This window comes from Populus euphratica, unplaced genomic scaffold (assembly GCF_000495115.2).
Source record: "Populus euphratica unplaced genomic scaffold, PopEup_1.0 scaffold240.1, whole genome shotgun sequence".
In the NCBI taxonomy this organism is placed as follows: Eukaryota; Viridiplantae; Streptophyta; class Magnoliopsida; order Malpighiales; family Salicaceae; genus Populus; species Populus euphratica.
In genome coordinates, this window is record NW_011500121.1 from 221,687 (window position 1) to 234,534 (window position 12,848).

The 12,848-nt window shown below is 27.4% G+C and overlaps 1 protein-coding gene across 2 annotated transcripts in view; it reads left to right on the top strand.

Annotated features, from left to right (window-relative positions):
* Window positions 1-10,947, top strand: part of LOC105110121 (transmembrane protein 258) — a 13,118-nt gene extending 2,171 nt beyond the window's left edge. The window contains exons 2-5 of one of the 2 annotated variants that reach the window (XM_011005052.1): window positions 9,789-9,852; window positions 9,973-10,079; window positions 10,553-10,631; window positions 10,729-10,947. In XM_011005052.1, coding sequence (XP_011003354.1) covers window positions 9,850-9,852; window positions 9,973-10,079; window positions 10,553-10,631; window positions 10,729-10,776 — 237 coding nt within the window. In that variant the 5' untranslated portion in view covers window positions 9,789-9,849 and the 3' untranslated portion in view covers window positions 10,777-10,947. Of the gene's footprint in view, window positions 1-9,757; window positions 9,853-9,972; window positions 10,080-10,552; window positions 10,632-10,728 lie in introns of those variants that run through there. The other variant, XM_011005051.1, reaches the window with a different exon arrangement.
* The last annotated feature ends 1,901 nt before the right edge of the window (window positions 10,948-12,848 follow it).

Consider the following 12,848-nt stretch of genomic DNA (forward strand, 5'->3'; position numbering starts at 1 on the left):
TATAAACGAGGAATGTCTCGATCAATACCAAGAGAAATTTGTGCTTAAAGATGACAATCTTTTTTCCATAGACATTGAGAGAGAAAGACTTTCCCTTAAGGATAAGTATGTAAATTTGAACATATGAAAGCAATCAATTTCAATGTGGCTTATTACTGTCATTATAGGCTACATTAATTGGTAGAACATGATGCTACAATATTTTGATTTTTATCATAAATGATATGGAAAATTAAGCATTGTTTTTTCAAAATATCAATTATGTATCGCTTTTTGATATGTTGTTTAATTAAATATTTTTAAAACAAAATGTCACCTAACTTTAAGCGTGGCACTTAGGATGTTGACTATGCATTACTTTCAATTATTAACAATACTCCATGAGGCATAAATAGTTATTGGTCAATACCAAGAGGAATTCGTGCTTAAAGAAGATAATCTTTTTTCCTATAAACACTAAGAGAGAAAGACTTTTCCTTTAGGCCTATTATTGTCATTATAGACTACATTAATTGGTAGTTAGTAGAGCATGATGCAACAATATTTTGATGAGGAATAAAGATTCCAAAAAATCTACAACGCAATCTAATTGTCTTGAATTCCCACCAAACCAAATAAGAAATTATTGGCATCTCTTTTCCTTTTTTTATTGAAATTAAACAATATTTTTATCTTCAGGTATGAGATATAGATTATTACATTGTTTGATTTAAAAACTTATACCTAAGAGGTGAGAAAATTTATGCCTTCACATAAATTCTCATAAATTAATTTGAAGATATTTTAATAGGTACTTTAGAGTATAGTACTCTATTGATATGAGAAAATAAAAAAGGAAATTTTTTCACCCAAAGAGAACACTTGACTTTCCTTTTGTATTGGATGCGTAGATACCTTATCTATTCTAGGTAAAAAAAAACCAACAAAGATATATTTAAAGATAGTAGTGGCTTTGTCCAAAAATAGAATAATAACACCATGACCTTTTATATTGAGCCATATGTATAAAGCATTAAGAGAATCTCAAGCTAGGAGTGAACAACACACCTTCATGATGAAGGGTAAATAGGTTTAAACATAGGCTACAACCTTTTTTCATGAATTCAATAATATCTAATAGATAGTGAACCCTTAATTGAATTATATAGGGGAGAGCTTGATAAGGATCTCACTTCATTACTCTTTTTTAGAAGATATGTAGAGACCTTTTTTATCCATGACAGCTCTTGTGTCGATGAGAATAGCTCCTAGTGGATATTAGATCCTCAACATTAAAGAAAAAATTCTAAAACATAGAAGGATGTTATAGTTTGAACAAACATGATGAATTATAGGTATATACACTCTAGGTTGGTGATAGATCTTTTGCAAAGGAATAATTGCTACTCATATGAGCTCTACAACCATTATTTTATAGCTAGAGAATAAGGATTTGTATAGTGTATACCCTTACCTATGTTCTATACCACTAACCAGTTTGGTCTAAACATAATATAATTTTAGAGCCTAGAAGAAGTGGAAGATGTAACATTGGTAGCTGAGCATCACTTAGGTCACTATGAAGAGAAGGATTTCACCCTAGTTATGAGGAGTCAATCTATCTCTATACAAAAATGCTATTAGCATCATCATCAATATGTCTCTAAAAGAGAAGGCAAAGAAGTTCTTACTTAAAAGAAGAAACTTTTACATAGGGCAACATATAAACCCCCAAGCTAAAATAAAGTATTATAAAGACTTAAAAGAAGGTAAGAACAACCTTTATTGTATTTAGTTTTGAAAACTTAGCATAATAAGGTTTAAATTGATGTTTAAGCATCATGGAGAAAATAGATTTTTGTGGTTGTGATAATTGTAAGGATATTTTTTGTTTGAATCAAGTTTAAAGGCATGAATAAAGATTGGGTAAATGAAAAAATTATACAAATTTAAAGGAAAATCCATTCTCTTTCAAGGATATATGTTCGACTAGAGAGAGAAATTAAGAGTAAGGAATTTTATTTGAATTTTTGATAATACTGACGTGTCTTGTGGGTTTAATTGAGCTAATGATGATTGAATTAGGTTAAAATTGGATAATAAAAAATTAGGGAAATGCCTTTAAGGTTGGCCCAGGATAGGAGGATAGGATTTGGGAGAAAATTTTGGATAATAGGTAATGAACTCTATATATTAAAAATTATTTTGGTAGTATAAGAGAGAGATGATGATTGTTAAGAAAAGAATAATTGATTTTATAAATAGAAATTTTGGATAATGTTATGTTGAAGAATTATTGGTTTGTGGAATCTTAGAAAGATAAGATTGTTGGATTGTATAATTTAATGATTTATGTAGTATTTTTCTAAAAACGCATAAACCATGCACACCTAAGTGATGGATTTGACCAAATAAGGCTTAAAAAGGTTATAATGTAATTTATAGTTGTATATGAATTGGCTAAGACATGTTATAAGAAAGCTTTATATATATATATATGTGTGTGTGTGTGTGTGTGTGTGTGTGTGTAAAATATGAATGAAATTAGCTATTGACAATTGTTGAGAAGGGTCAAATAGGGTTTCTAATTGTGTTTATGAGAATATTGATAGTATTGATTATGGTATTTCAAGGGAAATTACTATAGGAAAACCATATATAAGAGGGGTACAAGACCTTCGCATGCATTAGGTAGGTACATCGGTGCTTAAAATAAACAATGAATTTTATCTTTTCAATTATTTATTTTTCTGCTTTGAATAAATATCATAAGAATAGATTACTTAGAAAATTGATAAAGAAAATGAATATATAGAAGAAAGAAATTTGATAGTTATCTAAGAAACTTGGAGACTAATTGTATTAACTAAACTATTATAAAAAATAATAATTAGTTAGTTAAATATAAGAGTATCAGAATTTAAAATTTTGTTAATTTTTTAGGCATGTGTCTTTTATGCTAGTTTATTTCAATGTATTTTGATTTGTTCCTCTCATTTTTGGCTTATTTAATATAAATAATTGTGTAATAATAATTGTCATTTGCAACTTTAAAAACCATGCCTTATTATGTATTTATTCTTTTTTTATGAAGAAAATATGGATTTGCATCATACTGTGAATGAGTTCAGTATCAGTGGTGAATAAGGGTGATCATTTTCGGTTCAGTTTGGTTTTCTAAAAAAGTAACCAAACTAAATTTTTAAAAAAATCAAAACCAGTTCAAACCGACTGTTTTAGTTCGGTTTAGTTTTTAAGAACAAAAACTGGTTCAAACCAGTTTGGCTCGGGTTTTTTTGTTTTTTTGGTTTGACTTTGTGACACGACGAAAAGATTAATGTCTTCTCCCAAGTGCAGGAGTGTCAAAGTAATAAATAACCCGGCAAGATCGGGGTCGAACCATAGGGAGGTTAATTGTACAAATTACAAATAACAATAATACAACAACAATAACAATAACAATAACAATAACAACAATAATAATAATAACAACAACAACAACAATAATAATAATAATAATAATAATAATACTAATAATACTAATACTAATAATAATAATAATAATAATAATAGTAATACTAGTAGTAGTAGTAATAATAGTATTAGTAGTAATAATAATAATAATAATAATAATAATAAAGAAAGAGAAGAAGAAGAAGATGATGAGAACTTGGAGATGAGAAATTAATGTAAGGATTAAACAATAATAATACCAAATGTCAAGGTTAGAGGTTCCACTAATGGTATATCAAACAAGTATAGTATAAACTCTTATTATTGAATTGGAAACCACACACAAAGGAGGTTCCAATCAGATTATAGATTGTTAACATGATTACATTAGTCATCTTATTCAATTAATGCTAATACTTGTAAATCTCGTCAAGCATTCATGATTATAACTTATGTTAACAACAAATCAAGTTCCTTTCATAGCTCAGGTGTCGGTTATACCATACATTATGGGCTATGAAAGTGCCAAGCATTTGTTGTACCAAGTGTTATACAACATAAATCAAGATTAGTCATTTAACAAGCAAAGTATTAAAGAGTGAACAAGATAACAAATATAAAACATGTTAGTATCAAACATTAAAGTCCATATTAAGTTTACATTATACTTATTCTTACACCATTAGTGTAACCTTTTCACCTTGACATAATAAACTTAGCTAGACATAATGAAAGAAAGCAAAATAGATAAACAAAATAAGAACATAAAAGTTAACTAAGTAAAGGAAAGGAAATGAAAGACATAAACTTAATATTAATGAAAGCAAAGCATAAACATTACAAAAAAATAAAAAGAGAGAAAGGAAGAGCATGATCTTGATCTGGACACCAAGATGCCTAAATGCATGGCAAATGCCTCCTTTTATAGGCCAAAATTGGGAACTATTGATTTGATGACTAATTGATAAGTGGGTGACCAACTTTTGACTTGGTGACAATCCTTATCTTCTCTTGTCTGCCCAAAACGTCATTGATAACGTCCAAATTGGAGCCAGTTGCAAACATGAAAGTTGTAAGCAATTGTCTCATCTTTCTTGTGTAAAACATTCAGCTCATTTGGACTTCTAGAACTCCAGATATGGCCAAAATACCGAACAGTGCTCGGGCTGGAAGACAGATTCGGGCTTCTTTGTTGTTGCTACAATTTGGACTTGATAATGGCCTTTTTAGATCTTGGGCTCCATATGAAAGTTGTAGGCCTATGTCTTACCTTTCCATCCATATGAATTGGACCTAAATTTGAGATATATAGCTCTAGATATGACCCAATTACCGAACAGTTTTCCGGTTTGGATTGCACCGACATCTCTTTTCTAAGTTTGGCCATCTCTTTATCCTTGCAATTTAAGTTCTTCAAGTCATCAATCAATTATTTCATTTATGTGATAGGCCTGCATTAAAAATAGACATTTACCATAAATTATAGGTATCTTATATTATTAGATACATTATTATAAAACATATTTTAGTTAAGGAGTTATTGATATTTCAAGTGCAAAATGATGATATAAAACCATGATAAAAATGCACTTTTAAGTACTAATCACTTTGGTTTGGTTTGATTTTTTATTTCAGATTTATAAAACCAAAAGTGAACTGAACCAATTGAGTTTTTCAAAATTCTAATCGATTTTTTTCACGGTTCGATTGTTTCAATTATTTTTTTTAGTTTTCTTAGTTTAATCAGTTTTTTGGTTTTTTTGCTCACCTCTAATGATAAATATATATGCTCAACAAGTAATGCAACAATGCACACCATTCTCAGACATAAGTAATATTTTTTTAAAATTTGAGACTGATGAAAAAAAATGAATACAATATCAAGTTTAACAAACTTTGATTGAAGGCTATAAAAGAGCCAATATGATGTTTCCTAAGAGAACTAATGCGGACACCTCCCAAGATACGTTAAAATTATATTTAAATTGTTTACAACTTGATCCAGCAAGAACCTGCCTATGGAAAACCAAAGTTATATGTAATGATCACCTCCACTCTATTCTTATAAAGAAATACAAATAAGTAATATAAAATTATAACAAAGTTGATCGATCCTTTAAAGAGTTTGCAGGTTCAATCAAGAACTTAATAAGAGAATCACCCAACCACATAAAAGGTAGCAAAAATATCAATTTTTTTTAATTAAAGATAATCTTATTACTAAACCAACTAAAATCTTTAACAAATTTTTTTGTATTGCTTTAATTGCATCAAGAATACAATTTGTAACTGATAATGTTTTGTTTTCTACCAAATCAAGTAGAAATTTGCTAAGTATTAATTGCTAAGTATTAAGGATACATGTCATAATGAGTATCATATTAAGATTGTTAATGATAATAATATAAAATATCTTTATGTCATATCAAATATATTTATGAAAAAACAACTAGTGAAAAAAAAACATTCATTTTATCTTCATATTTATACTATACAGGTATTAATAAAATTAAAGTCAATGAAATAATGAACCAAAAGTTCAATAAAATAAATAATTTTATTATTTGGCATGACCACTTGGGTCATTATAGATCAATAATAATTTAAAGAATTCTTTTATGTTGTTTGTTTTAAAGATGAATTGGTTAATAAATCATTACCAATTAAAGTTAGGATTAAATCCCTAAGATTTTTAGAATGTATTTAAAGTGATATTTGTAAGGTCATTTTCCTACCATGTGGACCATTTAGATATTTTATGATTTTAATATATGCATATAAAAGATTATCACATATGTGATTATTATCAACTCGCAACCTAGCATTTGCAAGATTACTTGCTAAAATTATTAGATTATGAGCACAATTTCCAGATCATATAATCAATACAAATCATCTTAACAATGTTAGTAAATTCACATCCTAAATATTTTATAATTTTTGCATGTCACGTAGTATAAACATTGAACATCCTGTCATTCATGTTCAGACTCAAAATAGTCTTGATAAATCATTTATTAAATGTCTCCAATTAATTTCAAAGTCATTGCTCATAAGAACAAAAATTTGTCTCTATTTAGGGACATATTATTTTACATGTAACAACATTTATACCTATTAGGCCAACATCTTTTTATAAATTCTTCCCCTTATAATTGGTTTTTGGTCTTGAATCATTTTTCATATAGGAATATTTGATTATGCAATATATGTTCCAATTTATCCATTATAACATACAAAGATGGGTCCTTAAAGGAGGATGAGAATATATATTGGGTTTGCGTCCTTATTGATAATTAAATATCTTGAATATTTAATTATTTTTTGGTCCTGAATTAAATATTTTTCATATAGGAATATTTGATTATGCAATATATGTTCCAATTTATCCATTATAACATACAAAGATGGGTCCTTAAAGAAGGATGAGAATATATGTTGGGTTTGAGTCCTTATTGATAATTAAATATCTTGAACCCTTAACAAGTAATTCATTTACGACATGATTTTCCGACAATCATTTTGATGAGACTATATTTCTAGCATTAAGGGGAGGAATTAAATACCTGGATAAAGATATTACATGGAATGCATTATCATTATTGAATTTTAATCCTTCTACAAAACAATATGAGAAAAAAGTTCAAAATATATTTCGCTTGTAAAACATAGCAAATCAACTACTAGATGCATTCACTAACTTAAAAAGAATAACCAAATCTTATATACTAGCTATAAATGTTCTAGCCTGGATTAAAGTCCCAATACGACAATTCGATAAAATTATAGTAAATGAATCTAAAGCACATTAGAAACATGGTAGACCAACCAATTTAAAAAAAATTCCTTGGAAAAGAAAAGGAGCAAATAATCAAGTTAGAATTATTAAGAATACAAACATTTATAAGGATATAAACATAACTAATCATAAAACTTCAGAATAAGTTCAAGTACTTAAAAATAGTAAAAACAAAAAGATCTTAATAAGTTATGTTTCTATATAAAAAAAAAAAGATGGAACCAAAATGAGGTAGTTGTTGACAACATTTCTTTTATATAATACATCTTTTGATATCATTAGTGAAAACAATAACCTTAAGCATAAATCTATTGAAGAATATTAGCGTAGACATAATTGGCCAAAATTAAAATAAAAAAAAAAACAATCCAAACAAAATTAAATTTACTTACAAAACATGAATTGTTTAGGCATGTGGTCCAAACACTTGAAAGTGTAAAGCTAGTTAGATATAAATAAGTATTTGTACGAAAATAAAATGAGAAAAATAAAATCATAAGATGTAAGACACGACTAATAGCAGAAAGGTTTTAGCTAAAGAATTGGCATTGATTATGATAAAATATATAATATATGTAATTACATCAGTATCTCATTAGCCTAACAACTCATGAAATTTAGATATGTTTCTTGTGGATATATGTATAATCTATTTTTATGGGTCAAATGATAAAGATGTTTATATGAAAATCTCTTGAGGATTTAAAATGTCTTAAGCTTATAATGATTAAAGCAATTAGAACACATGTGGTATAATCATTTTAATGAATATATTTTTCTAAAGGTATAATAATGATACAATTGCCTATTTATTTTTATATAAAAAATTTAGAATATTATTTCACTATTATTGTTATGTACATTGATGATTTAAATATTATTCGAAAACTTAGAGAGATATCAAAGATAATAAATTATTTAAAGAAAAATTTTGAGGTGAAAACAAAATTTTATCTTAGCCTGCAAATCGAGCATTTAGTAAATGAATTCTCATTCATCAATCAACTTATACAGAGAAGATTCTTAAAAGATGTTATACGGATAAAACATATATATTGAGTACCCCCAATAGTTGTTCGAACACTTGATATGAAAAAAAAAAAAAACTCTTTTAAACTTTAAAAGAATAATAAAGAATTGCTTAGTCCTGTACCTTAGTGCAATTGATATGCTAATGTATCTTACTAATAATACATGATCTCATATAGTATTCTTTATGAATTTGCAACAAGATAAAGCTCTTCTCCCACCCAGAGACATTGAAATGAAGTTAAACATATTTTTCATCACCAATGAAGAACTATGAATGTTGGCTTATTTTATTCAAATAATGAGAATCATGAATTAGTTGGTTATGATAGTATAGGATATTTTTATGCTTCGCGTAAAGTTCAATATAAAATATATTATCTCTTTACATATGGCATTAATTTCATTATATAAAGATTTACAAATCAAACATTAGTTGTCACTTCATATATTCATGCTGAAATATTTCACACATGACCATATTGTATGAAAACAATATTATATGCATAATTTAATTAAAAAAAGGATACATCAAAGAAGATAAAACAAAACATCTCTCATAAAAAAATTATATTTCACACATGACCTTGATAACTGTAGTGATGTTGATATTAAGCAAATTTACTTGAAAGATAATCTAACAAATTTATTCACTAAAACATTACTATTTATAATGTTTGAAAGATTGTGATACAATATTGAAATGCAATACAATAGCTTAAAGACTTAAAGTGATACATTTATCAGGAGAGATTAATATACATTATATTCTTTTTTCTTAACCAAGTTTTTTGTTTTTTCTCATTAATTTTTTTCTTGATAATGTTTTTAATAAGACATATTATAATGTGTAAGATTGTATAAAAGACATCTAAATGGGAGTGTTATGAAATCATATATGTTTATTTGCATTATTTTATTTGTTTATCTTCATGTTTATTCATCATCTCCAACTCATTTGAACTATAAATCTTCTTATGACTATAAATAGAAGTATAGTTAAGAAGATGTTAATATATCATATTTATAAGGTTATATGAAATAAGAATATTCTTTCCTTGTTCTTCTAATTTTTATTGTTAATATTTATTTTATTTAATATTTATTAAATATATTATCTGCTTCTAAATATATAGTTTTACAATATATCCTAATTTCTCAATACTAGTCTTTTCTCCAATATTAAAATGAATTGAATTAAGGAGGTGTTTGGAAGTGCAGTAGAAATTATTTTTTAAAATAATTTTTATTTGAAAATGTATTAAAATAATTTTTTATTTTTTTAAAATATTTTATTATCAACAAAAAAAAAAATAATTTTAAATTTATTTCATTAAACATTCAAAACAGCGCCTTACTCATCACGTCCAACTGCCAAGGCCAGCGCAGCTAAAAGAAAAGGTTAAAGCCCAACTAAATGTCGGCCCAAAAGCGAGGTCCGCAGCCCCCCCATTTATTACTACTTCTAGGTTTTATACTTTTATCATCCCTAGAACATGGAAAATTAAAGCAGAACAGGACAGAGCAGAGCAGGAGTCAGCAACGAGATTAAAAGATCTCACAAAACAAACGTTAGGTGATACAAATCAATGGTAAAAGATCAATTGCTATTAATTTTTTATTTTAATAGTCGAGAATTGAATTGATTTACATAGTTCCTTTTCTTCTTCTTCTTCTTCTTCTTCTTTTTGTTTTTGCTTATTGAATTGAAGGGTTCGAAGGCAGCAGCAATAACGAGTCCGGTCCCGGTGACATGGTACCCAACCCTAGCAATATTCATGCTGGCGATCGGCCTTATTGTCTCTGCTTCCTTCTTCATGTAAGCTAAGCTATGCTGAAATGAATTGTTGTTGTTCCTTTCCTCCACTAGATCAGATCTACATGTGTTGTAATTTGCTGAAAAAAATAATCAATTACCAGTCAAAATGATGTGATTTTAATTTAATTTGATTGTTCCTCAAATTTTAATCTTCTATTTAGGTTTTCCATGAGATATTATTACTCCACCAGAATTTGCTGCAGATTAATAATTACAAACATCCTCGGTCGGTCGTCGTAAATACTTAATGTACTGTTATAATGAAGATTAACATGCTATGTAGCAGGCATTTTGTTTTCTTGTTTTCTTTTTTAGAACAAAGAGTATTTTCTTTGAAAATGTTGTTGTTGATGAATTTATGACAAGATCTGCTGTATTGTCTGAACATGTTGCTGATGAACTATGGAAAGATCTGTTTGTGTGCAAATATGTGCCATCTCGTTTCTGATGTTATACAAGCATGGTTTATGCAGCTACGAAGCGACCTCTTCAAGGAGAAATCGCAGTTTGGCCAAGGAGCTTACTACAGGAGCATTGGCCTCTTTCTTTCTGGTATGATATGTTGTGTTTGTTACTCCCTCCACCTTCTGATTTGTTATTATTAATTTTGGTTCATTGCTCTATCTGAATGCCAATGTCGCTGGTGCAGGGTTTTGGGTCCTTGTTCATGTTACTTGCTTCTGGTGTTTATGTCTGAGTTCTTCATTTCGAACCAGTTATAATTATGTTAAGCAGAATTGGCTGCATATGATGAGACGTTTAACTGTTAATTTAGTTGAGAGTTTTGGTGATCAATGAGTTATGGACTATGATCATTAATCATTTTGAGTGATTTATGGATTCAATAGGCTATCTATCCTTTTCTTCATTTTCGCGGTGCTAGTTTTCAAGGTTTCTACTACTCATCGGCTAGGATGAGCTAAGCTTCCTTTTTCTCTTCCCCTTTCCATGTTCCTAGGCAGAGCCTTGATCAATTCGTGGAGACTTTAAGCTTTCCAGTTGATAATCAGCCGTTCAATTAAAGCATAGAGAGAATAACGTGTATTAGAAGTACCTCTTTGGTGTGGGAAAAAAGAATCAATATGGAGATCCCATTTAACGAATAATGAAGGGGTTTTTCCTCCATTTTTCAAGAAAGATGGTTTTTTTACCATCTTTGAACTTATCAAACTAACTTCTCATTGATGTATTCTTTTATTGGGATCTAATTCAAATCACGATAACATTTTCTTATTCTTGAGATAACATTTTCTTATTCTTGAGCGGGCTTCTTTAATTTTTTTAGGTTTGTGCTCTACTCCGATCCGAGTAAAGATTTGCATGATTTTGATTTGCACATGTAGGGCAAACTACTCCGATCCGAGTAAAGATTTGCATGTTTTTGATTTGCACATGTAGGGCAAATGCCTCCAATACCATGTCTTTTTGCCACAACTTTTTTTTTTTTTCAATTCATTTCACCCCTTCCACAAAATATTTGATGTATTTATCAAATTATTTGATTAATTATGATTAGCATAAAAAAATTACTCCTATTTTGAATTTATAAATATAATATGATACAAATAATAATCATGGATATAGTACTAATTAGGTTTTTTCTAAGCAGAGCCTGGATATTTCATTTTACTGGAATTGTCCTTTAAAAAAGTCATGAAATACTTTTACTTATTTTAGGGGTAAAATAGTCTTTTTGCTAGGTTTGTTTGTCATTTTAGAATAATGGTTCGGGGCATCTCAATCTTTTCATAATTTTTTTGTATAATAAAGTTACTATTTTTTTTAAAAAAAAAGAACACTTTAATTTAGGGTTTTTTTTTTTTAAAAAAAAGAACACTTTGATTTAGGGTTTTTTTTTTAATTTTCTTAACATTCACAATATAACTATTTTATTGTCATAGGAATTAAAAAGTCTTAGGCTTAGCCTTAGAGGCATGTTGGTATTTTTATTTTTATTTTATTTTTTATAATTATCAAGTGATTAAAAGGATAATTTAATAAATTGATTAATGATAATAATAAAAAAAAAAGTTTGTGTTCGTGAAATGTGTCGCTAAGTGATCCACTCCACTATCTTTGAAAGGTGCTTGTGGTGGCTTATGATGGGTAAAAATCATTTTTTTTATATCATGTTTGTTTCTTGGAAAGTAATTTTTGAGAAATTATTTTTTAAACTTTTTTGTATTTGTTTGTCAATAGAAAAGTTGATTAACAAAAAATATTTTCCGGTCAATGAAAAATATTTTTTAGTCAAAGAAAAATTGGCTTGATTTTTAAGAAAGTGTTTTCCTTTTTGGCAGTGTTTGTTTTTTAAAAAGTGATTTCTAAAAAATTATTTTTCAAACTTTTTTATGTTTGTTTGTAATTAAAAAAATTGGTTAACAGAAAATACATTCTAGTCAAAGAAAAATTTGGCAAGGTTTTCAAGAAAATATTTTTCAAAAGTTATGAAAAATTTAGAAATGTTATTATTTGCTGATTATATCAAATTTGATCTTTAAACTTTTAATTGTTATATATATTTTGTTTTGAATATTTATTTTTCAATTTTATTTTTTAAAATTTAATTTTATATTAACTTTGTACATATTTTTATAACTACTATTTGTTTTTTTTTATTATTTTTTTATTGAAATTTTTTATCTATTAAGATTGATCCTCAATCTTTTGATTGTTACTTATTTTATTTAAAATAATTTATAAAATGCTGATTATTATTATTTTAATTTCTTCATCTTTTATTTTTTTTTAATTTTTTAGATTTGATCT